The 24278-nt window shown below is 47.5% G+C and overlaps 1 protein-coding gene across 1 annotated transcript in view; it reads left to right on the top strand.

Moving 5' to 3' along the window:
* The window catches only part of Ppfia1 (PPFI scaffold protein A1), an 89208-nt gene extending 66931 nt beyond the window's left edge, over window positions 1-22277 (top strand). Inside the window, exons 22-32 of the mRNA XM_090347190.1 lie at window positions 4753-4834; window positions 4928-5128; window positions 8493-8555; window positions 9007-9033; window positions 13161-13336; window positions 13422-13519; window positions 14054-14229; window positions 16043-16111; window positions 17567-17732; window positions 20276-20350; window positions 20996-22277. Of these exons, the coding sequence (XP_090203316.1) occupies window positions 4753-4834; window positions 4928-5128; window positions 8493-8555; window positions 9007-9033; window positions 13161-13336; window positions 13422-13519; window positions 14054-14229; window positions 16043-16111; window positions 17567-17732; window positions 20276-20334 (1117 nt within the window). The 3' untranslated portion in view covers window positions 20335-20350; window positions 20996-22277. The remainder of the gene's footprint in view (window positions 1-4752; window positions 4835-4927; window positions 5129-8492; window positions 8556-9006; window positions 9034-13160; window positions 13337-13421; window positions 13520-14053; window positions 14230-16042; window positions 16112-17566; window positions 17733-20275; window positions 20351-20995) is intronic.
* The last annotated feature ends 2001 nt before the right edge of the window (window positions 22278-24278 follow it).

Here is a 24278-nt window from a genome sequence, read left to right as displayed (position 1 = left end):
ATATGGCACCGAGGAATTGAACCCCGGGTCTTCATGCATGCTAGGCAAGCACTCTACCACTAGGCCAAATTCCCAGCCCATCTATATTAAACTTTAATTCCCTCCCTGGACCTAGGACTTGAACTAAGGGCCTAGGTGCTGTCCCTGAGCTTCTGCTCAAGGCTAACCAGAGGAAGGGCTGGGTGCTGATGGCTCTTGCCTGTAATACTAGCTACTCAGGAAGCTGAGATCTGAGGATCATGGTTCAAAGCCAGCCTGGCTAGGAAAGTCTGTGAGACTCTTATCTCCAATTATCCACCAGAAAATTGGAAATGGCACCATGGCTTTATAAAGTGGCAGAGCACTAGCCTTGAGCAAAAGAGCTTAGGGACAGTGCTCAGGCCCCGAGTTCAAGCCCCAGGACTAACCAAAACAAAAGTTAGTTGAGCTTAGTAAGTAAAGACTATCTTAGGGAAAGAGAGCAAAAGTCAAAGCTGAGAGGCTCATACCAGGTGCGAGGGTGATTGTTTCTGATTGTCCTGACTGAAACATCTTGTGGTGGCCCCTTCTTCTTTCCTGGGGAACTGCACTGTAGCTGCAGGAGCCCTTCCACAAAAGGCTAGTCTTTCTTTCCTTTTTCTTACTGTTCTTTTTCCTTTTTGCCCTCTTTTTCTTTTGACACTACTGGATTATGAAGTTAAGGCTTCATACTTAGTAGGCAAGAGCTCTACCACTTGAGCCGTCCCCCGTTTCTTTATACATTGGTTATTTTCAAGAGAGGGCTTCCTATTTGTGCTTCCCTTTCTGCCTGGGATGACAGGCGTGTGCCTCTGTGCCCACCTATTCCCCCCTTCCCCCACTGTAGCTTGGGATGACAGGTATGTATCAGCATACCCAGCCATTGGTAGAGATGGAATCTTGCAACTTCACTGTCTGGGCTGGCCTCTAACTTCAGACCCCTAATCTCTGCTCCCAAGTAGACAGTATTATAGGCTTGAGCCACCACACCTAGTATCTAATACTTTTTCTTCTGCCACTAGAGTTGCCAGTTATGATATGGGCCTCATATTTGTCCTCAGCACTCACAATGGCTGTCTTGACCTCCACGCAGGCTAGCACACCACTGCACAGGTAACCTGCAGTGCCTGCAGTGCTTAGCCTGCTCCTCTGCAAATGGACATTTGCACATTGCACTTCACTGTGAAGTTTCATTTGAATGCTATGATGACTCTTTATGTAAAAACATTTGGCTAGGTCTTGGCTTTGTGGAGCTTTATGTGAACCTGGGCCTCTGCCTCTTAGCAGAGGGGTTTTGTTACCACTGTGGTGATGCACGGCACAGTCTGGGGCAGTCTGACTTTCTCGTTCCTCACAGGACCCAGGAAGTTTGTATGAGAAAGGATAGTATCAACTTGCCAAAAATGTATCATTTCTCCAGAATGTATTTTCTAATTCTCAGGAGATACTCTTTTTAAGTAGTATAGTCTGTTTTATTTATTTATTATTACTTTATTGTTGTTTTAGAGGTGATATACAGCGGAGTTACCTTTACCTACATCAGTTAATGAGTACATTTATTTCCTTTTGTTTGTTTGTTTTTTTTTTTTGCCAGTCCTGGGCTTGAGCTCAGGGCCTGAGCACTGTCCTTGCGCTTTCTCAAGGCTAGAGCTCTACCACTTGAGCCTCAGCACCACTTCCGGCTTTTTTCTATGTATGTGGCACCGAGGAATCGAACCCGGGTCTTCATGCATGCTAGGCAAGCACTTTAACCACTAGGCCAAACTCCCGGCCCCATTTATTTCCTTTTGTTTAGTATCATTCCTTCCCTCCCATCTCCATCCATGAGTTGCTTCATTTACTTTCATCAATGTCCAGTGCAGCCAGTGGGCCTCAGTGCAGCACATTTTCACCTGTTTTCCACTGTTTCAGCACCCTTCTCCCCCCAAATATATACATGTATACACTGCACATGTGTAGGTAAAGAATCGAGTCATTTTTAAAACAGAAAGGCAAAGGTCCTTTGTTTCAGGAGGTACTCTTGAGTATCAGCTCTGTCTGGATAGATGAGCATATCATACGATAGAACTTACACCAGGTGTGTGGCTGTGCATATATAGTGGTTCAAAGGGAAGTTTTTCCTGAAACACCAAGTTCTGATATCTGCCTGGCTGTGTGGCTGTGGCTGTATCTCAGTTGGGTCTTGTACTTCATAGCCACATGTGGAGAATATGTGTAGGTTCTGAAATGCATGCCAAGCAAATAGGGGATATTTTAAAGTACAAAGATGACTTACCTGGCTACTGCATACATTTTTGTCTGTCAGTGAAACTAAATAAAATAGATTTCAGTGAAAATTTCTCGAGATAAAAGAATAAAAAAAAAATTTCAGGTACGTGCTGGTAGCTTATTCTTATAATCCTGGACTGAGGTTTGAGGATCCATGAAAGTCTCTGAGATGCTTACCTCTAGTTAACCATCAGAAAACCAAAGGTGGAGTAGTGGCTTAGTGGTAGTGCTCTAGCCTTGAGCAGAAGGAGCTCAAGAACAGCACCCAGGCCCTGAGTTCAAGCCGTACAACAGAGAAAGAAAAAAAGAAAGAAAGAAAGGGGGGGAGGGGAGAAAGTATTCAATAAAGTATTGTGTAGATATACAGAATAGTTTGACACTGGATAGTATTCTTTTTTCTGTTGTTTTCTTGGATGCTGAAACTGGAACCTAGGATCTTTCCCCAGCCAAGGGCATTATTGACTTAAGAATGAAAGCTTGTGGCCAGGCGCCAGTAGCTCATGTCTGTAATCCTAGCTGCTCAGGAGGCTTGAGAGCTGAGGATCACTGTTCAAAGCCAGCCTAGAGACAAAAGTCTGTGGGACTCTTAACTCCAATTAACCACCAGAAAACCGGAAGTGGTGCTGTGGCTCAAGTGTTAGAGTGCTAGCCTTGAGCTGAATAGCTCAGGAACAGCGCCCAGGCCCAGAGTTTAAGCCCCATGACCAAAAAAAAAGTTTGTGTCCCTCAAGTGCTACCATTGTCACTTACCTGAGTGGGTACTCTTGCATGTGCCATGTGTCGTGAGACACTGGGTCTGCTGTGGGCTGAGGTGCCTACTATGACTCCAGCCAGGGCCCTGAATTCAGACTTCTTTCTCTTCCATAGCTGGGGCGGTGCCTGCGATTGAGCTCCCTGCACTGCGTTAGCACAGTGCTCCTTCTGCCTCTCTGTGGCCTGGAGCTTGTGCCCTCTGAGGGCAGCCTGCTATGGGTGCTCTCAGTCATACCAGGCTCGGGCCTACACTGAGCTCCCCAGACCATCCTTCTAGTCTGGTAACATCAGAGGCTCCATGCTCCCTGTGTCCCTCTTTTCCTAGACGCCCAGTGTGTTCTCTAACCCTTCTATCAAGGGCATCTAGCCCCTTGTCTGGAGCAGGTGAGGGCAGGGCATAGTCTTGATTCTGGGGCTATGAACAGGTGTCAGGGCAAAGACAGCCAGGTTCTGTAGGAGTTGACTGGGAGGGAGGGCTGTGGATTTAGCTCAGTGGTAGAGTATGTATACCCTGCACAAGGCCTAGGTTCATTCCCCCATACCAAAGGAAAGTCACATTGACATGAGGTTGTGTCTGTAGGCAAATTAAATGTAGCTATCTCTGCTGTAATGCTAACCTGCTTTCCAGGTTGTTCATTTTCTGACTGGTAGAAACAGGTAAGATGCACTGACTCTCCCACAGGTAAAACCATGACTGGGGTTTGCCACTGAACCCTGTAGAGTGTTTTGGATGTGTGATAATATGAGGCAGGCCGGCCTCCTTTGCACTTGTAGCCACATGACTGGTCTCTTGCAGTTTTGTGCCCTTGGTCCCTCTATACTGAGGGAGTTGTTGGGATTCAGGCTTCCTTTAGAAAGGAAGCCTGTGGTTAGAGCACAGGATGACCTAGGAGTTTATATAACTGTGTAATAGTGTTGACTAGAAACTGCTGGCTGATGCTTGCTGCATTAGATCAAAATGTTCTCAGCATTAAGAATCTGTAGCTAGGCACTGGTATTCCTAGCTACTCTGGAGGCCGAGATCTAAGGATTGCAGTTCAAAGCCAGCCCGGGCCGGCACTGAAGTCCCCAAGTAACCACCAGAAAACCAGAAGTGGTGCTGTGGCTCAAGGGTGGGGGGCGGGGGGGGGTGGTTAGAGCACAAGCCTTGAGCTGAAGAGCTCCAGGGACAGCACCAAGGCCCAGAGTTCAAGACCCATGATAATATTAGAAGAAAACAGAAGTTATAAATGTTATGTAGGGGATCCTGAAACTTGAACTTGATACTGGCCAAGATCTTCACCATTTGAGACACAGCTGGCTTCTAACCACAATCCTTAGATCTCAACTTTTTTGGGGGGCTACAGGGGTTTGGGTCATGGGGCTTGAACTCCAGGCCTGGGTACTGCCCCTGAGTTCTTCAGGGATAGGCTACCATCCTATCCCTGGAGCCACATCGCCACTTCCCATTTTCTGGTGATTTAATTGGAAATAAGAGTCTTACCTTCTTTAATGCCTGGGCTGGCTTTGAACCATGATCCTCAGATCTCAGCATCCTGGCAGCTAGGATGACAGGCGTGAGCCACCTCACCTGGCAGAACTCAATCCTAGCTTCTTGAGTAGCTAGGATAACAATGTGGGAGCCACCAGCGACTGGCATTGTTACACTGTTGAAAATGCTCGAAGTGAATCCATCCGTGAACTCGCTTGGACTCTCATCTTAACAGTGATTCTTTTGAATGCATCTCATCATAGGCACGAGTTGCTGGAGGAAGCCCGAAGACAAGGCTTACCTTTTGCTCAGTGGGACGGGCCCACAGTGGTTGTGTGGCTAGAGGTACTTCCCTTTGATACACTATATTTTGGGAGCATGTTTGTGAGCCTTTGCACTGTGTGCCTGACATCCTGGTTTCCTTGTTCCTACGTCTAGCTCTGGGTTGGGATGCCCGCCTGGTACGTGGCGGCTTGTCGGGCAAATGTTAAAAGTGGAGCCATCATGTCAGCTCTGTCTGACACAGAGATCCAGCGGGAGATTGGCATCAGCAACCCTTTGCACAGGCTGAAGCTTCGGCTGGCTATCCAGGAGATCATGTCGCTGACCAGTCCCTCTGCCCCGCCCACATCCAGGACGGTAAGTGCACTGGTGGTTTATCCTGGGGACAAGGAAGCAGCACCTTGCATTACTTCCTATGTCTTCAGAGTCACGCCCAGGGCAATTCTAGTTTAAAAAGTCAGTTTTCAAGTTTAGTACACTTAACTTTATAAAATGCCTTAGGCTGAGAATGTAGCTCAGTGGGTGAATGCTTACCAAGCCTATACAAGGCCATCCATTCTGCCCCTCCAATACATCCAAAATAAGATTTTGTGAAGTTTAGCTAGAGCCGAATGTGGTGATGTAGCCTATAATGTGGGGGCAGCCTCTTGGGATGCTGAGATGGGGAGATGAAGCATTCAAGGCCACCCTGGACTACACAGTGCATTTGAGCCCAGCTTGGGCAACATTCTTGGCCAAAAACACCTCCTAAAGAGTTAGTTAGTTAGTTATAGGCTCACACTAGCTACTCAGGAGGCTGAGATCTGAGGATCATGGTTTGACCAAGGAAGGAAAACATTATAAATTAGTATTTTATGTATATACTTAGTATTTTAACATTTTTCTGCTCATTTTATAATTCATAATTAGTATTTGCACTGTAATATAAGAATATTGGCTAATCAAGTTTTAGAGTGTAAATGGTGGGGCCTTTTTTGATATGTGCTGGTCCTGAAGATTGAACTCAAAAGCTTGGGCGCTGTCCCTAAGTTCTTTTGCTCAAGGCTAGCACTCTACACTTGAGCCAAAGCTCTACTTCCAGCTCTTTGGTGAGTAATTGGAGATAAGCATCTCATGGGCTTTACTGCCCAGGCTGGCTTCAAACTGTGACCTCCTGAGTAGCTGGGATTATAGGCATGCACCATCACCACCCGCCTCAGGGCCAGGGCCCCTAATGCTCCTTCCCTGATGGCTGAATCTGCCTGCTACTATAGGCTGATTTTTTTTTTTTAATTTAAAAAAGAAATTTATTTAATTAATTAATTTATTTATTTGCTAGTCCTGTGCCTGAGCACTGTCCTTGAACTTTCTCAAGGCTAGAGCTCTACCACTTGAGTTTCAGCACCACTTCCGGCTTTTTTCTGTGTATGTGGTACCGAGGAATCGAACACAGGTATTCGTGCATGCTAGGCAAACACTTTACCACTAGGCTAAACTCCCGGCCCTAGGCTGATTTTTTTCTACTTCATAAAAGTAGGATTGTGCCCTGATGAAAGCTAATTGTACAACTCGTGGAAGGAGACCAGAGGGAGGGGCTGGGAGAGAGCAAGGGAAGGAAGACACTGCACGAGAGGAAATGTGCTCATTAGCTGACTCATGCAGTTGTCATCCCTCTGCACATGACCTCTGTAATAAAGAAAAAAATCTGAACCTTTCCCAAAATATACTTGCATTGTCACTGACTTTGCTCCCTAGGGGTTGGCATAAATCTCCTTTGTCTATCACGAGTGTATGTACTACCACTGCATACGTTTCTTAAGCTATGCAGCTGTAGCTGCCTGACTAGTTTAATTAATCCCTCAGACTACGCTACCGTTTTGTTTTGTTTGTTTGCTAATATTTTTGCTAGTCCTGGGGCGTGAACTCTGGGCCCGGGGATTGTCCCTGACCTTTTTGCTCAAGGCTACTGCTCCACCATGTAAGCCACAGTGCCACTTCTGGCTTTTTCTGTGTATGTGATACATACTGAGAAATCAAACCCGGGGCGTCATGCGTGCTAGGCAGGCACTCTACCACTAAGCCACATTCCCAGCTTAACCATTCTGTTTGACACAGAAATTAACCTTTAAACATACCACACTGTATATTTATTAGTTAATAATGTATTTTGTACCATGTATCACATTTAAAATTTCTATGGAAAAAAGTTTTTTTAAGGGATTGTGGCCTGGCAGCGGATCTGCTCTATCACTATTGAAATTCAGTTCTCAGCACAGGGTTTATTAAAAGGAGAAAGAAAGAGCTGGGTGTAACTGCTCAGGTCTTTAATCCTAGCTGCTGGGGAGACTGAGATGTAAGGATCAGTGTTTAGAACCAGCCACGCAGACAAATCCAAGAGAGTTTTATCTCCAGTTAACCAATAGCATGTTGTCTTAAGTAGAGAAGTTCAGGGAGTGCTCTAAGCCCTGAGTTTAAGCCCCAGTACCAACAATAAAAGTGGGGTGGGTAGACTCATCTGATGATGTCAGGTGACGTTGATGTAGGATTGGAGGGGTCAGCTGTTTGGCCTCTTGAAGTGCCCTAGCTCCTCCAGACCTTGGTGGCTCCCATGAAGTGCTGCTAGTGACAACCGAAAGGCTGTTCTCTGTGCCTCGGAGCGTTCTCATTCTCTCTTCCCATGCAGAAGTGTTTCCTGTGACAGCTAGAGGGGAGAGCTGGACAGAGTGGCTCATATCTATAATCCCTCAGGTGGAGAGTTTGAGGCCAGGCTGGGCCTTTTATTTTAAATAGTATTTTAAAATAGATTCCATAATAATAATGTAGTTGTACTTAGGTTATGAATAAAATGCTTCTTAGTTAATATCCCTTTTCTGCCTCTGGTTGAGAGACCTTTTTCTAGAGAATGCTTTCAAACCTGGGTGCATGGGCCTAGTGTTGCCTAGTGATAGAATGCTTGCCTACTGTGCTGAAGCCCTGGGTTCAATTCCTCAGTACCACATACACAGAAAAAGCTGGAAATGGTGCTGTGGCTCAAGTAACAGAGCACTAGCCTTGAGCAAAATGTGCCAAGCATAGTGCCCAGGCCCTGAGTTCAAGCCCCAGGGCTGGCAAACAAATGAACGAACAACAACCAAAACCTGAGAACACATTGTTTACTTTGGGGTGACCTTCAGAATTCATAGGCAGGTCCTCATTCAGGAACTCCCTCGAGTGGCACCGGGCACTGGGTGGCCACAGCTCCCACTGCAGTGGCAGTTAGGTGGCCATGGCTGCTGCCTTGTGGGCTCTTGCTAGCTAGGGTCCTCACCCTGACAAAAGCAGCCCTGGGGCCAGAGCTGTGTGCCCCCTCGTTCATCTTCTGGGGGGAGGCTGCTTTTTGGGGTTTGGTGTTTTCTTTGGTGGTGCATACCGGGCAGGCTCCCCCTCCCGCCAGTGAGAGTTGTAAGTCTCTCTGTTAAGGAAGGACTGTTAACTGGTGGAAAACGATGCAAAACATATAGAGACGCATAGGATGTGTTTTCCTCTCTTCCGTTGGCTTCACTGCCCAGGTAAGCCAGGTGATGTGTGTGGATGGCAGTGATCACAGGTGTGCTGTTGTCCAGGGGCTGGGCGTGGGTTCCTGTGAAGGGTGGACTTGGCTTCTGGGCTCCCTCTCTGTGCCTGTGGCTTATGTGTGTGCCCCTCTCCTCTTTGTCACGCTTCCCTGGCCTTGGATGTGGCTGGTGGACGGGGGTCACCTTAGACCACAGGAAATGTCTGGTTAACTCACGAGGAGATGGAAACGCTCGCAGCCACGCCACACACGGTTAGTTACTCCCCGGAACTCGCTCGCACTCCCTGGTGCTTGTGCTCCACGGCCGCTTGCCCTACTGTGTTTCTTTACATTTGGAGTTAAGCATTCCCTTTTGGTTATTGGCTAAACATGTGAAGTACTATTTGTATGTGTTCCAGGTTTTGATAGTAACTTAAAATCAGTTGACTTAATCACTTAGGATGGATTTAATTTCTCTTTTGAAGAACTTCAGTGTAGCCCTCGGTTGTAATTGTGTCTCCCCTGCTTTCTCCTTTCATGGGTCGCTGGGCATGGAAAGTCTGCACCTTGCATGAATACGGGATTGTTGGGTTGCATGATTTTGCATGATGCTGTCACACTCAAATGCTTGACCCTGTTTTCTGCACAGCTAATCACTGATATCACCATTGCTCACCAATACTAATAGTTGTGTTCTCTTGCATTCCTAACCACGTACCGTCAGGAAGATGAGGAGGGAAGCTGGGCTCAGGTTGGAGTCTTTCTATACTCTATTCTTCACTCTGTGTGTGAGCAACAGAAAGCACGGAAAACGTGCCACTTGCATTTCTGGACATGTTTAGTCTTAATGTACTTACAGGGTTAATGTTTTGAACGCACTAGTCAAGCAATGAATACGATTGCAGTGCGGCTCATGGACAATTTTGAACATTTCTTGTAGGGAACTATGGTAATGACTTTTAATTACTTAAAGTCACTTTGTGTGTGATATGACCTTTTACACAAAGTTCTGGCTTGGACAGCTTTTGAGATTGCGTACCTGATACTCCTTACGACTTTACTTCTAATACCTGCTGGTGGAAAAGTCTAAGAAAAACCCCAAAGCATCGTTTCCTCTGTCTTTGTGCTGGTGTTTTGTTTTACCTTCTTAGTAGCATGTTGATTTCAAGATCTGAGTAGGGGAATTCTCAGAAATCCAGCCGCTTCTCGATGTATCTGTTTGGGTCTTTTGGCTCCAACTCTTCAGTTCCCAGAGCTGCCTGGCTGAGTTCCACGCCGGGCAGCTGGGCTAGTGGAGGCTCAGGCTGTGTGGCTGTGGCACTGGGAATGCTCAGGGCATCTGAGGAAAGTACAGATCATCCCAGCAGCTCCTCCTTGGCCAGGCACTTGTTGAAACAGCCGCCTGTTTCTCTTTCTTGTATTTCTCCAGTGCAGTTAGTTTATTGTACCACCTCTTGTTTGTTTTCAACAAAGAAGAGAGTAGCTGGAAAATCTGGTTTTCCTCTACCAGGTCAGCCAGCAGTGTCCACCAGTGAGTTAAGCCGGGGCCAGCGTGGAATTACTTTATTCCTCTTCAGTGTGAGCACCCGTGTGTATCACAGACATGAAATACAGTGCAGTACCATTTTTTACAATGGCAGTATGAGTACAAGCAGATCAAATCCCAGTACTGCCATTTTAATTTAATTTAATTTTGTGGGTCATGGGGCTTGAACTCAGCCTGGGTACTGTCCTTGAGCTCTTCAGCTCAACGCTACTGCCCTACCCTTGAGCCAAATCCCACTTCCCAATTTCTGGAGATAAGAGTCCCAGGACCTTTGGCCCAGGCTGGCTTTGAACCTTGATTCTCACATCTCAGCCTCCTGAGTAGTTAGGATTACAGGCGTGAGCCACTGCACCCAGCTTTAATTTAATTTAATTTAATTTTTATTTTTTTGCCAGTCCTGGGCTTGAGCTCAGGGCCTGAGCACTGTCCTTGGACTTTTCTCAAGGCTAGAGCTCTACCACTTGAGCCTCAGCACCACTTCCGGCTTTTTTCTATGTATGTGGTACCGAGGAATCGAACCTGGGTCTTCATGCATGCTAGGCAAGCACTCTACCACTAGGCCAAACTCCCGGCCTTTAATTTTATTTTTTAAAGAGAGGGTGGTGCAGGAGATGCTAGAGTTAGAACCTCCTTGTTTCTGCTCTGAGGAAGCTTAATTGGCTCTCTCGGTACCACCTTTCTTCAGCCAAAGTCTCCCCAGACCCTGTCTGTCCCGGGTGACCTCAGAGCTATATGACTGCTGTCACTGTAGACGAGCTCTGTAAGCCGTGAGTGAGTGGGACAGCTGAGCTCCCTGCTATGTGTACTCAACACTTGCTTCCACGTGTCGCTTCCACATGTCCTCCACCCCAGTGTGGCCAACCATTAGACCCATTGTATGCTGCCTTCCTCTCCCTCCCTTCCTCACCAACTGAGGAATACCCAGAGAAAGCATTACCGATGGAGCCTCACGCCTCACTGCGCGGCTGCTCCCGCTGTGCTTCTTCAGAGGAGGTAATGAGCATTGTCTGCTAGGATTGGAGCACTCTTGCTAGGATTCAGCCGCTCTCTCCCGTGGGACTGGGGCTGCTGTGAGAGGTGGAGGCTGCCCAGGCTGTGCAGGGCCCTGTGGACGAGACGGAGGGCACCAGGCCCGTTTCTCGGTGCCGTCCTGCCCTGTGTTCTGAGGTGCAGTCGTCGTCGTCACTGTGAAGTAGCTGTAGTAGTAGAACTCTGGCTGGTGGTAGGAATTGTGTATTACTGTGCATTGTGTATCTTTGCTGACTCACGACTTAGTGTCGCCAGCTAATTTCAGACTCCTTTTCTGCACTGGTAATTTGTGCCATTTGTTCTGCCAGAGGAGCTGTGTTCTTCCCACCTCCTACGACCATCCTGCCTTTTCCTTTTCTGTGACAGGGACCAGAACTTGAGGCACAGTGCGTCATGGGGAGAGCCTCCAGCCTCCCCTCCAAGTACACATCCGTCCCTGCAGCTTGTGGGGCTCTGTGGATGACTGTGTTTCCTGCATCTTTCTTGTTTTCATTAGCATACATTAGTTGCACAGGCAGTTTCAGTGTGGAACTTGCACACAGGTTTGCAGTGACATAGTCTGATTTGTCAGTCTCTTCATGGGGAAAATTTCACTTTTTTCCCACCAAATGTTGACTCAACCTGTGTTGCTATGTATCATTGGCCATAGCTTCTATTTTAATAGATTGTTAGCTTGGTTTGTTAATATTTTGTTAAGTTTTTTTTTTTTTTGCATGGGTTACTGTGATGGCTTTCTAGATATTTTACTTTCTATTTATTTGTCTTTTTTTAAAGACAGGGTCTTACTACTTTGCCTAGGCTGGCCTCCAATACCTGAGCTTAAGCAGTCTTCCTGTCTCAGCTTCCTGAGTAGCTGGAGCTACAGGTGTGTGTCACTGCACCTGGCTTGTTGGTTTCTAATGTACTTCTCTTGAAATCAGAGAGTACATACTGTGTGCTTTTAGAATGTAAGTATATTGAGACTAGTGGGATAGCTCAGTGGTAGAATGTATGCCTGGCATGCGTGAAGCTATGGATTCCGTCCCCAGAACGGACATATGTTCTAGAACCAGGCATAGTGGCATGCCCGAGTCCCACCTACCTGGGAGGCTGGGGCGGGCAGAAGGATCGCTGGATCGTAGGACTGCACTGCCCATTAGGTGCTGAGTTTGATGTCAGTATTGTACTCCTGTCAGTGGTCAATAGTGGTAGCAAGTCTGTGAGTGGCCTCTGCACTCCAGCCAGGGTAGCATGGCAGGCTCCTGTTAATTAATTAATCAGCTACCTAATTAATATTCTGCAAAATGGAGAATGTATAAAATACAAGTAGGTTGACTTGGTGGATTCTGTAGTCTGTACCTGGCAAGAGTTCCTTCTCTTCCCTTTCTCACGTCCTCCATTGCTCGAGAAGGGAGTTGAAGTCTTTTGGTAATATTTGAGTTTTGATTACAATTGTGTATTTGCTTGTTTCCCAATTTAGTCCTGGTAGCCACTGGTTTATCACTTTTCTAAAACTTTTTACATTAACTTACTAGTTTTGAAGTAATCAGATGTTTTACCTAGGAAAGCAAAAGTATTGAAAATCAAAACCAGAGACTATTTTAATGAGGAAAGTTGAATTGCTCCTTCAAACTTGTTCATGAGTCGTGGCCATTTCTTGTTATGTTATTACATCTAAAACTATTTCAGAAAGAGGATTTATTGTTAATTACAGTTTTAATGTGGTTTGTTAAATGTATTTCAAATGAATTTTTGTATACTCTTTTTTTTAATTAAAAGATTTTACTAACACTGATTTTTTTACATCATATTTCAAATATCAAGTTTAACAAACAAGATTCAGGAGTGGAATCTATGCAATCACTGGCACATAGATTTATGAACTAAATTAAAATTTAGCTGAGCCTTTGTATGTCATAAATATATATCGATCTATAGGTCAATATATCAGTAGAATATATGTCCCATCATAGACTTATATGTCTATGTAGTTATATTTATATCTCCAAGTTCATCTCCGTGACCTTGAGCACCCGGGTGCTGAGTCATCGCTCTTGTACTGTTTGGATCTAATATCCACATGTCAAGGAGACCATGCGCCTTTTGTTCCTTTGGTCTTGGCTTATCTCACTCAACATGGTTTGTCAAATGAATTTTAAATTCTTAATGATGTGATTTCCTTGTATGTGAAATTGTACTAACAAATTTAAAAGGAGGAGACAGATCAAGTCATTCGGAAACTGAGACCATTGTTACCATGACTCTAAAGTAAAACATGGGTAGATTAAGAATCTGTACCTACTGCCACTCATTTTTCCAAGCAGACACTGGCTTATGGGGACATGAACCATGAGTGGATTGGCAACGAGTGGCTACCCAGCCTCGGACTCCCCCAGTACCGAAGCTACTTCATGGAGTGCCTAGTGGATGCCAGGATGCTGGACCACCTCACCAAGAAAGACCTGAGGGGACAGCTAAAAATGGTGGACAGCTTCCACAGGTCAGCTAGTGCAGAGGCCGTACCAATGGGCAAAAAAAAGAGACGTTAACAGCTGCCACCTAATTTTTTCTCTTTTTGTAAATAGAAACAGTTTCCACTGTGGAATTATGTGCCTGAGAAGGTTAAATTATGACCGTAAGGAACTGGAAAGGAAAAGAGAAGAGAGTCAGAATGAAATAAAAGGTAAGTTCCCTGTGCTTGGTGGACAAGCACGTCTTTGCTGCCTGCACCCACGGCCTGGGTGACTGCTGCCTGTCCTAAGCTTTTTCACTCAAGGCTAGTGCTTTACCACTTGAGCCACAACTTCACTTCTGTCATTTTGGTGGTTCATTGGAGAGAAGAGTCTCATGGGCTTTCCTTGCTGGGCTGGCTTCCAACTGTGGTCCTCAGATCTCGGCTTCCTGAGTTGGAAGGCAAACATGAGCTGCCAGTTCCTGTGTCTGCACCCTTTTTAAAAGTCAAGCTCTACCTAGTCTAAACTCCTGGGCTCAGTTTCAGTCTCTAGAACTGCCAGCAGGCGCCACCATATCCAGTTCAACGTTGTTCTTCTGAATTACCCTACCTGGCTTTGTCCAGTAAGCAAAAATGGTGCCTGGCATCATGGGGGGAGGGTGTCAGGTAGCAGGTTGTCATACGGCAGTATCTTCTGCTGTGTGGCAAGAGTGTGGGAGTGGTCTGGAGGCCGTGGCGACACTTGCTCACCTCCTTCCCTCACAGACGTGCTTGTGTGGAGCAATGACCGAGTGATGCGGTGGATCCTGTCCATTGGTCTCAAAGAATATGCAAACAACCTGGTGGAGAGCGGTGTTCACGGTGCCCTGCTGGCCTTGGACGAGACCTTCGACTTCAGCGCCCTGGCCCTGCTGCTGCAGATCCCCACACAGAACACTCAGGTGACCCGCCTCGAGTGTCCTCACCCAACGGTTCACGTAAAGGACTAAAAACCCCTCAGGCAGCTAGTGATCCTTTTCGTAATCTGTAATAATGCAAATCTTTATCATTCATGGTTTTCTCAATTATCTTTTCATTTTCTATTGTAAGCATGTGCTGTTAGGGTAAAATAGAGACTCATTCATTCCTATGTATGCATTTGAAAAAAAATGGTGTGTGTGTGTGTGTGTGTGTGTGTGTGTGTGTGTGTGTGTGTGTGTGTGTGTGTTCGTTCCTGGTTACAAGAGAAATATTTTTAGGTATGTCACATGGAAGTTTTAATTCATTTTACTACGTTGGAAATTTTCTTACGTAAGTCTTCCTGACTCATGAACACATTTAAAAATCACAAAATTTGGGGCCGGGAGTTTGGCCTAGTGGTTAAAGTGCTTGCCTAGCATGCATGAAGACCCGGGTTCAATTCCTCGGTACCACATACATAGAAAAAAGGCGGAAGTGGTGCTGAGGCTCAAGTGGTAGAGCTCTAGCCTTGAGAAAGTTCAAGGACAGTGCTCAGGCCCTGAGCTCAAGCCCAGGACTGGCAAAAAAAAAAAAAAAAAAAAAATCATAAAATTTTTATCTCTCTACAGAGCGTTGATTATCTTTTGCCAATACCTCCACCAACCCACATAGCACACTTCTTTAGGCTTGTAATTTCCAACACATTATGGGTCCCTGTCCTCTACTGTGTGTTTACGGGTTGCTAATTTCAAGTGTTATCATGAAGCAGTGCATTTCTAGTAGTGATTCCATTTATTTATTTAGTACTAGTTCTAGGACAAACTCAGAATCTAGGCATGGTTTCTGACCTTTTTTGTTGTTGTTGTTCAGATGCTAACTCTACTATTTGAGCCACTTCTGGCTTTTTGGTGGTCATTTGGGGATAAGAGTCTGACTTTTCTGCCTGAGTTGGTTTTGAACCGCAGTCCTCAGATCTCAGCCATCTAGTAGGTAGTATGACAGGTGTGAGCCACAGGCACTTGGCTCAGTAAGTGCCTTTTGTTTGTTTGTTTTGCCAGTCCGGGGGCTTGAACTCAGGTCGTGGGTACTGTCCTTGGGCTTTCTCAAAGCTAGTGCTCTGCCCTTGAGCCACAGCACCATGTCCAGCTTTTTCTGTGTATGTGGTACTGAGGAATCAAACCCAGGGCTTTGTGCATGCTTGGCGAGCACCCTACCACTAGGCTACACTCCCGGCCCAGTATATGGCTCTTTTTTTTTTTTTGAAGTAGGAGATAGCTTTATTCTCTGCAATGTTGTAATGTTTCTGTACAAAATTTAAACTTTCATTTTAAACTTTTATTTTGTTATTGTTTTTTTAATTTTTATTTTTTTATTGTAATTAATAAAAGGGTTACATGATATTTGCCAGATAGAAGGTACATTAATTCACATACATTGATACCCTTTCACATGTCTTCGTAACCATTACCCTCCCCCAACCCCCCCAGTAAATGGCTTTTTAAGTCTTGCTTTAAAACATAAGGCAGGGCCAGTTGTTGGTGTCATCCCAGCTACCCAGAGAGTGGAGGTAGCCAGCCAGGGCAGGAAAGTCCAGGAGACGCATCCCTAATTAACTACCAAAGTCAGAAGTGGAGATGTATGGCTCAAGAGGTAGAGTAGTAGCCTTGAGCAAAAAGGCTCAGCAACAGTGCCCAGGCCCTGAGTTCAAGTCCAAGAATGACACAAAATAATAATAGTAGTAATAAAAATAATTGCATGACATAAATAATTTTCAAAATACACTGATGAAGGTTTGGGACTGTTTTGTTGTTTCAGGCTCGAGCGGTCTTGGAGAGAGAATTTAACAACCTTTTAGTCATGGGAACTGACAGAAGGTTTGATGAAGTAAGTTTTAACTTAGTGATTTGGGGATTTTTGTTGTTGGTTAGTTGGTTGGTGTGCCAGTCCTGGGACTTGAATTCAGGTCTGGGCACTGTCCCTGAGCTTTGTTTGCTTGAGCCACAGTGCCAGTTCTGGCCTTTTCTGCTTATGTGGTACTGAGGAATGGAACCCAGGGCTTCATGCATACTAGGCAAGCACTCTGCCACTAAGCCACATTCCCAGCCCACTTTACTGATTATTATTATTTATTTATTTATTTATTTTTTTGCCAGTCCTGGGCTTGAGTTCAGGGCCTGAGCACTGTCCTTGGACTTTCTCAAGGCTAGAGCTCTACCACTTGAGCCTCAGCACCACTTCTGGCTTTTTTCTATGTATGTGGTAGCAAGGAATCGAACCCGGGTCTTCATGCATGCTAGGCAAGCACTTTATTTTTATTTTATTTTATTTTTTTTTTGCCAGTCCTGGACTTGAGCTCAGGGCCTGAGCACTGTCTTTGGACTTTCTCAAGGCTAGCACTCTACCACTTGAGCCCCAGCACCATTTCCGGCCTTTGTCTATGTATGTGGTACCAAGGAATCGAACCCGGGTCTTCGTGCATGCTAGGCAAGCACTTTAACCACTAGGCCAAACTCCCGGCCTAGGCAAGCACTTTAACCACTAGGCCAAACTCCCGGCCTATTATTATTTTTTTTTGTGTGTGGTGTTACGGTCTTGTATTTGCTAGACAGGCACTCTTCCCACAAGTCACATTTCCAGCCCTGTTTTTGCTAATTTTTGCTATCCCTCAAAAATGATTTCTACATCATAAAATGTTTGTGGCCTACATCCACCCCAGTCCAGAACTCCTTGTTTACATAAGTATATTAAAGAATATCCAATATTTTTGTTGGCCCTTGAGACAAGTAGGGTTCACCAGGAAGAACTGGAGCCATCTCTAGAGACATAGCACTTGTCATCAATGTCCTGATAGAAGGCAGGTGTGCTGATAGCTTGGGCACCACTGGTAAGGCTGGGCAGGCCGCGTCACCTGTGGTCCCAGTGTCTAGGACGCAGAGGTAGGTGGGCTCCTGGCAGCTTGGAGGCCCTGTCTGAAAAACCCCAAGCAAAAGGCTCAAGTGGTGAGGCCCTGACTTCAGTCCCAGATACTGTACAAGGAGGGAAACAGGCAGCCACGTGGAAAGTTCTAAGTCTTGGAAGACAAATGAAAATGTGTGCTTTCCCATACAAGTTACTTTTGTAAGACGAGCGTGGCCGGGTGAGGGTGTAGGAACGAATGCACGGGTGATGAGGGTCATCTTCCTCTCCTGCGTGGGCCTGCCTGGCAGGGCAGCCTGGCTGTCTGTTAGACCGGGCACAGTGGGCCCAGGAAGAAGGGGGCTGAGTGTATAAACAGCAGAGGCTGCAGTGGGTGAGTCTGCCCGTCCTGTAAATGAAGCTAGTGTTTTCTTTATCTGCCAGGACGATGAGAAGAGCTTTAGGCGAGCACCCTCATGGAGGAAAAAGTTCCGACCCAAGGATATCCGTGGGCTGACTGCGGGGTCTGCAGAGACGCTGCCTGCAAACTTCCGGGTTACTTCTTCCATGTCTTCCCCCTCCATGCAGCCAAAGAAGATGCAGATGGACGGTATGTGGCAGCCCCGTCGTTCCACCCTGCGAGCGGGCACAGTGGGACTCACCCAGAGTGAGCACACTGCTGAGTGTGTCCAGGGCATTTGAGTTGGGGTGCATGGCCAGATGTAAGTGTTTGAAAATTAACCCTAACATTTGTTTATTAAGGATTAACAATAACAGTTTGTTTTTTTTTAAATTCCTGTCTCGTTGAGTCACTAATAAAGTTACCACCTGACTCCTCTCAGGCTGAGCCCATATTAGTGACAGGCAGAGTTGCAGGGCAACAGCTAGCAGATCTCCTTCCCCCCCCCCCCACTCTCCAGAGTGGCCAGCGGGCTTACCTCCCTCCCATGGGCTCTGCCCTGCCTGTCTTCCTATTGTCTGGCTCTTACCTTTTGAAGCCATGCACATCCCTATTTGTGGAAGACAGGGAAAGAAGGCTGGAGCCTCGAGTGGCTCTGGGAACCTGTTTGGTACTCAGTGAAGGTGACGAGATGCCTTAGGGAATCTGCTGTGGTGACCACATGGACTTGAGAACACAGCCAGCTGAGCTTGGTGTCTCCTTTCTGGCTTTCTGCCCCATCCACTGAGAGGCAGGCACAGTATAACCCAGAGCCAGACTAAGTTTGACTCTGGCTCTGGTGCCAGGTGGTACTAAGAATATTGTGTCCTGCCTCAGTCTCCCGACCCGTGCCAGGCCCATCATAGCAGTAGAGTAGTCCTGGTGGCTTTGGTGATTACAAAGCTCTCCTAGGAGTCTGGGCATCTGGACCCATGTCAGAGTAGGCGTGTGGCCATGGCAGTCCCTGCCACATACAGACCTCCCTCCCGCCCAGCAGGTCAGAGCTGTACGTCAGCGTGTGCTCCACACTTGAGGCAGGGTTGCCTGGTTTTTCCCTGGCATTAGGACGTTTTGCTCTCAGTGTCCTATATAAAAACAGGGAAAGCTCTTTTACCTGAGTTGAATAATATATTACAGGGGAAAACCCAGTGTGTCTTCTAATTCACATCTTTTTTGGGTGGGGGGGCGGTGGTGGGGCTTAGACTCTGGGCCTAGGTGCTGTCCCTGAGCTCTTCAGCTCAGAGCTTCCACCCCACACCTTGAGCCACAGGACCACTTACTGTTTTCTAGTAGTTGACTGGAGATAAGAGTCTCATGGTCTTGGACAGGAGTTTGGCCTAGTGGTAGAGTGCTTGCCTAGCATGCACAAAGACCTGGGTTTGATTCCTCAGTACCACATACATAGAAAAAAAAGCCAAAACTGGTGCTGTGGCTCAAGTGGTAGAGCACTAGCCTTGAGAAAGCCCAAGGACAGTGTTCAGGCCCTGAGTTCAAGCCCTAGGATGCGGGGGGTGGGGGGGAGGGGGGAGAGTCTATGGTCTTTAGTGTCTGGGCTGAACTGGACTTTGAACGTCGATCCTCAGATCTCAGCCTCCTGAGTAGCTAGGATTATAAGTGAGAACCACTGTGCCCGGCTAAGCTTGCATCTTTCTAAGAGTTAGTATTGTCTCAGGGAGCCTGCAGGTAACTGACCACCAGTGTGACATGTGACTGCCGGGCCTTCAGCTTGTTCTGCTGCCTTCCGGGGTCTTTTCCGTATGTAGCTCACCTTTACTTAGTTCAGTGCTCCTAGTAAGCAAACTGGAAGCTGGGTGCCCATGGCTCACACCTGTCCTCCTAGCTACACAGGAGGCTGAGATCTGAGGATTGTGGTTCAAGGCCAGCCCGGGCCTCCAATGAACCACCAGAACACTGGAAGTGGTGCTGTGTAGAGTGCTAGCCTTGAACAGAAGAGCTCCCAGACGGTGCCCAGGCCCTGAGATCAAACCCCACGACCACCCGCCCCCCCCAAACAAAAAGTAGGGGGGAAAAGAGAAGAAAAAGGTGTGGGAGTACATAGGCCTTTTCACTTTCATAAATAATGAAGGCCCATGACAACAGCCCTCTTACTGGCTTTGTCCGGGAGGGGAGGGGAGGGCCATCCCACAGGTGCCTAGGATTTCCAGATGCTGTCCACCGTCACTACCAGACCAGATGCTGAGCCTCTGTAGCACGCAGGAGCCATGCAGCTGGTCAGCTGGTGCAACACCTCGGGTACAGAGGCTGCAGCTGCTCCCCACCTGCAGGGCTGCCTTAGTGCTGCAAGAGCCAAAACCCAGCCTCACATTTCTCCACATGGAGGCCCAGCTTGGGTTTTCTAAGGGAAGTCACTGCCTGGCCCCACTGTCCTAGTCAGCCTGCACCCCTTCACCCTCTGCGCTGCCCCAGCGGCACTGAGTGCCAGCAGGTTCCTTTCCTGCCCCCTCCCATCTCAGAGATGCAGACAGGACCCGTTCTGGGGGCGAGCGTCCTGTAGAATCGCCTCCTTGCGTAGGTCCTGAAGTTGCTCTTGTGCGGTGCTCTATGGCTGTCTCCAGCTAACTGCCGGCGGCGCCCCAGACAGACCTGCCCCCGCTCGTCCTCACAGTGGTGGGATGTGTCTTGTGCTCGTTGTGGTGTTTTAAGACTAACTGCACGCTGTGTTTGCACGCTTCCTCTCGTGGTGGTGGAGACAGGCAGTGTGTCAGCGACACAGAGATTGGATTCTGCTACAGTCAGGACTTACTCCTGCTAGAGCTCCTGTCCTGCCGGTGAGTAGACAGCTGGAACCCCAGGCATTGTCCTGAGCTACAGCTGGCAGTGGGACAGATGCTAGCACTGGGGCCAGAACACGAACCTGAAGATCTTGGCCCACTGGCTCTCAGCACCCAGTAGGCTGCTTTTGGTATTGTTGACCATAAAGAGCTTAAGTGTAGCATCAGTTTAAGAGAAATACACATTTCCATGTTTTCCTTAACCCTGAAAATGCTGGCTCAGTCTGTGTGTCTGGGGCCCTGGGGTGAAGTTGTGTCTAGTGTGGCAGGAGCAGGAGCAGGAGGGGGACACCAGGAAGCAAATCTGGCGCTTGATCGTCGTGTACTATGTGATGTCTGAGAGCATGACACTAATAGTCTTTTTTAAAGACAAAGCTGAATTGTTGTGCCTGGGTCTAGTGACGGTGACCTCCAGTGCCCACTAGTCTGGAGCCTTTGCCTGGCAGGGGCTTCCAGGGAGCCCTGGCTGGGGCTCTGCCTGTGCTGTCCAAGCTTCGGGGCCCGCGGGAATGTGGGCTTGGCTCCGGGGAGCGTGTGTGTTCTAGAGAGTGTAGTCTTATCAGGACCCCTCCCTGATGCTGTGTACCTGCGTGTGACCACGGCCCCAATGGCAGGTGACTCTCTGTTTGTTCTTGTTTCCAGTTTACCCACACTACTTCTACAGATGACCCTGCAGCAGGGAGCCAGCAGGGACGACGTTTAATCCAATGGAATCTTGTTATGTGGACCTGAAAATATTTTATTACAGAGTTTTTAAATTAGTGAAAAATTCATGAATATCATAGAGAAAATATTTTAGAATTTAATGTTTCTTATATTTATGTAAACTTATGCTCTTCATTTATATAGTTACTTACTTTTTCATGTATATCCAGGCTATAAATATCCTTTTGAATAAATTCATGTTCGTATATCTGATTTAGTCTTTGGAACGGATGTACTGTAATGCTTGTATGTGTAAATCCTGTGAACAAATAGAGGAATTTTGTAAATGATGCATCTGTTGTGATTATCACTGTCTGATTTCTTCATGATAAACCGTGATGGAAGAAAGAATTTGACAGCATTCATCAAATCATCGCAACCCGGCAGTGTGTGTTCCCTTCATCCAGCTCTGCAACCACTGGTTCCAAACAAGCAGGCCTCCTTGCAGACTGCACGGCAGGCTTCGAATGACTGACTGTGCCTGTACTGTTTATACAGGCTCTCAGCTTCTCCTGGGATGGTGTCAGAGTCCAATGCTGGCTGACTTTCAGCCCTGGAGTGCCGTCACAACTCCAGCTCAAGCCTAGGCACTGCTTCCCCTCCCTCCCCCCTCTCCCAGCCCCACCTCTGGACCTAGGTCATTTGTTCAGACTAGAGCCACAGCTGGGGAGCCACACTGGGGGGGTGGGGTGGGGGTGGAAAGCCTCTTCTTGAGGACCAATCACGGAGCACTGCACTGTGATCTCATGGACTGGAGTGCAGAGCAGGGCTGCAAGGCCTGGCCTGACAGCTCGCCCTGCAACTCTTAATAAAGGCCTTATTTTTCTTAATGTATATCACCTTTTTACATTTGTTTCTAAACATGTTTCAAGAATGAACCTAGTCATACATTTTAGATTTTGATGGTATAGCCATTTTGGATTGTGTAAGTAGCAAATGTAACCTTTACTTTTTAAATGGCAAATTAAAAAAGCCAGCAGGAAACAAGTCAGATCAAGGTGCGTTATTTATTATGCAACTGATACTTAGAGGCAGCATGCCTTTTTACATCTGTTCTGCTTTTAATCCACTTGTATAATTCATTGTTACCATTCTGTTTTTCTATTAATCTTTTGTGAACTTCCCAACTATGTAACAAAGTAATTGTACAGTCTACTTTTGAACTATTTTTATCACAGTATTATTTATTGCTTTCTTTCAATAAAGTACTGGAGCATTTTCCACTGCCAGTCTCGCATACCAAGACTGAGGCGGGTTACGTTGGGAATGGCTGCAGCTGCTCCTTGTCGGCTCTGGAAAGTGGGGGGAAGCTGGAATGGTAGCCCCAGGTGGTCTCTGTCCAGCCTTCTGGCTAGGCCCTGCCCGAGGGACCTCTTGACTTGATCCAGGGCTCACATTTGCAGTCTAGGCCTGTGGGGGCCTTCAAAGCAGGAACCTGCTCATGTCCCTGTTTCCCAGCTGGAACCAGCCTGTGGTGGCAGCAGTTGGTGGCGAGTTGAGTGGCCTGGGAAGCTGCTGTCAGTGGTCAGAGCAGGTAGCAGCACTAGCCTTTTCCCATTTGACGACAGAGACTGCCTGGGGACTCTGCCAGCAGCCACATGGCCCTGTGGAGCACAAAGGCTCTGGGCAGTGAACCATGTGGATGCTGTGTGACTAGAGAATCGCGGTGCCTCTCTGAGCATGAACCATGACATGCAGGAAGTGCCCTAGAGAGGCAGCCACGGGCAGATAGCTCCATTTTACTCAAGTTGACATGGAGAAGCTCAGAAAGCATTCGGCCTTCCCTGAATCCACAAAGCAAGCAGTGAGATATGAGGGGCCCGGAAGGGGGTTTGTTTGCAGGGGGTATGGCCTCCCATTCACCTGCAGCACGGACTCTGGGGCCTCCCCAGCCTGCTTTCTCTAGAAGGCAGAGCCCGAGGGAGGGGAACTGGGATTCCAGGAGGATGCGGCGGGGCCAGAAGCTTTGGCCTAGTGGTAGAGTATCACGACTCCCTCAGGAGAGCAGCTCCAGCAGGGCCCGGCTACTGCCCTGGGAGCCGTGGCTTCAGCCAGTTCCAGAGGGCAAGTTCAAGATTCAGGTGTCAGCAGGTCTTCCTCTCCCGGAAATGGTGAGGTGGGGTCCTCAAGCCAAGTGCATGGCCCCGTCTTCACAGGGCCCCTTTGCTGAGGAGAGAGCTGAGCAGATAACTCCACAAGGCGATCTGGGATGGCTCTCAGGGGCCAAGGGTCACCTGGGGTCAGCCCTCCCTCACTGTGTCATGTCTCCCCTCCACGGGTCACTTCCTTAGCACTGAGGGATGGGAGGTACCTGTGCTTGAGTGTGAGTGTGTGAACTGGAAGTGGGAGCTCATTCCGGAAGAGGCTTGTGAGGAGATTCTTTGATGGAGATTCATTTTCCTTCAGAAGTTACCTAAGGAGCTGGACGTTACTTAGTTAAGACTTGCTTTCCTGGGATCTAATTCACATAAAATACACCTGTTTAAGGTGTACAGCTTAGCATTCTACTCATAAATTGCTAGGTTGAATTGAAACCCCTTTGTACAACTACTTAGAGATCATTTTTAAAAATTAAAAATCAGGGCCAGATAGCATGCTTACCTAGCACGCACAAAGCCCAGGGTTCGATTCCTTGGTACCACATACACAGGAAAAGCAGGAAGTGGCAGTGTGGCTCAAAAGGCAGAGCACAAGCCTTGACCAAAATGTGTCCAAGGAAGCCCCAGGACTGGCAAAAATAAAAATTAGCTGTATGTTTAGGAGGCTCTGTATACTGGGCACCCATCACCACGGAGTGTTGTTAGATTATTTTCCCTCAGAGACCCTCCTCCTCCTCCTCCTGCTCTTCCTCCTCGCTCTCCCCACTTCCCTCCCTGCACTGCTCTCCCTTCTGTCCCCAAGGCCCCCCTCGAGTGTCAATCAAGCAACGGTGGGAATGTGGCTGACTTCAGAGGACTGGGGTGACGGCTCTGAGGACGACTCCAGCTGCCTCAACCCAAGTAACTCCACCTGTGTTTGGGGAGAAACATGGTCACAAGTGTCCAATGTGCTACCCAGGATTCTCAGGGCCAGGCCCCAGTGACCAGTCAGACCAAGACTGACGAGCTATGCATGCCTCCTGCCCTGTCCTTTATAACTGAAGCTCAAGTCAGTCCTTAAGTCTTCCTAATCACTCCTGGTTGTCCTCTTGGGGCGTGAACTCAGGGCCTAGGCCCTCTGA

The sequence above is a fragment of the Megascapheus bottae genome, chromosome 16 (genome assembly GCF_031878675.1).
Source record: "Megascapheus bottae isolate mThoBot1 chromosome 16, mThoBot2.hap1, whole genome shotgun sequence".
In the NCBI taxonomy this organism is placed as follows: Eukaryota; Metazoa; Chordata; class Mammalia; order Rodentia; family Geomyidae; genus Megascapheus; species Megascapheus bottae.
Note: the sequence above shows the minus strand (reverse complement) of the source record. Positions and strands in the feature narration are given on the sequence as shown.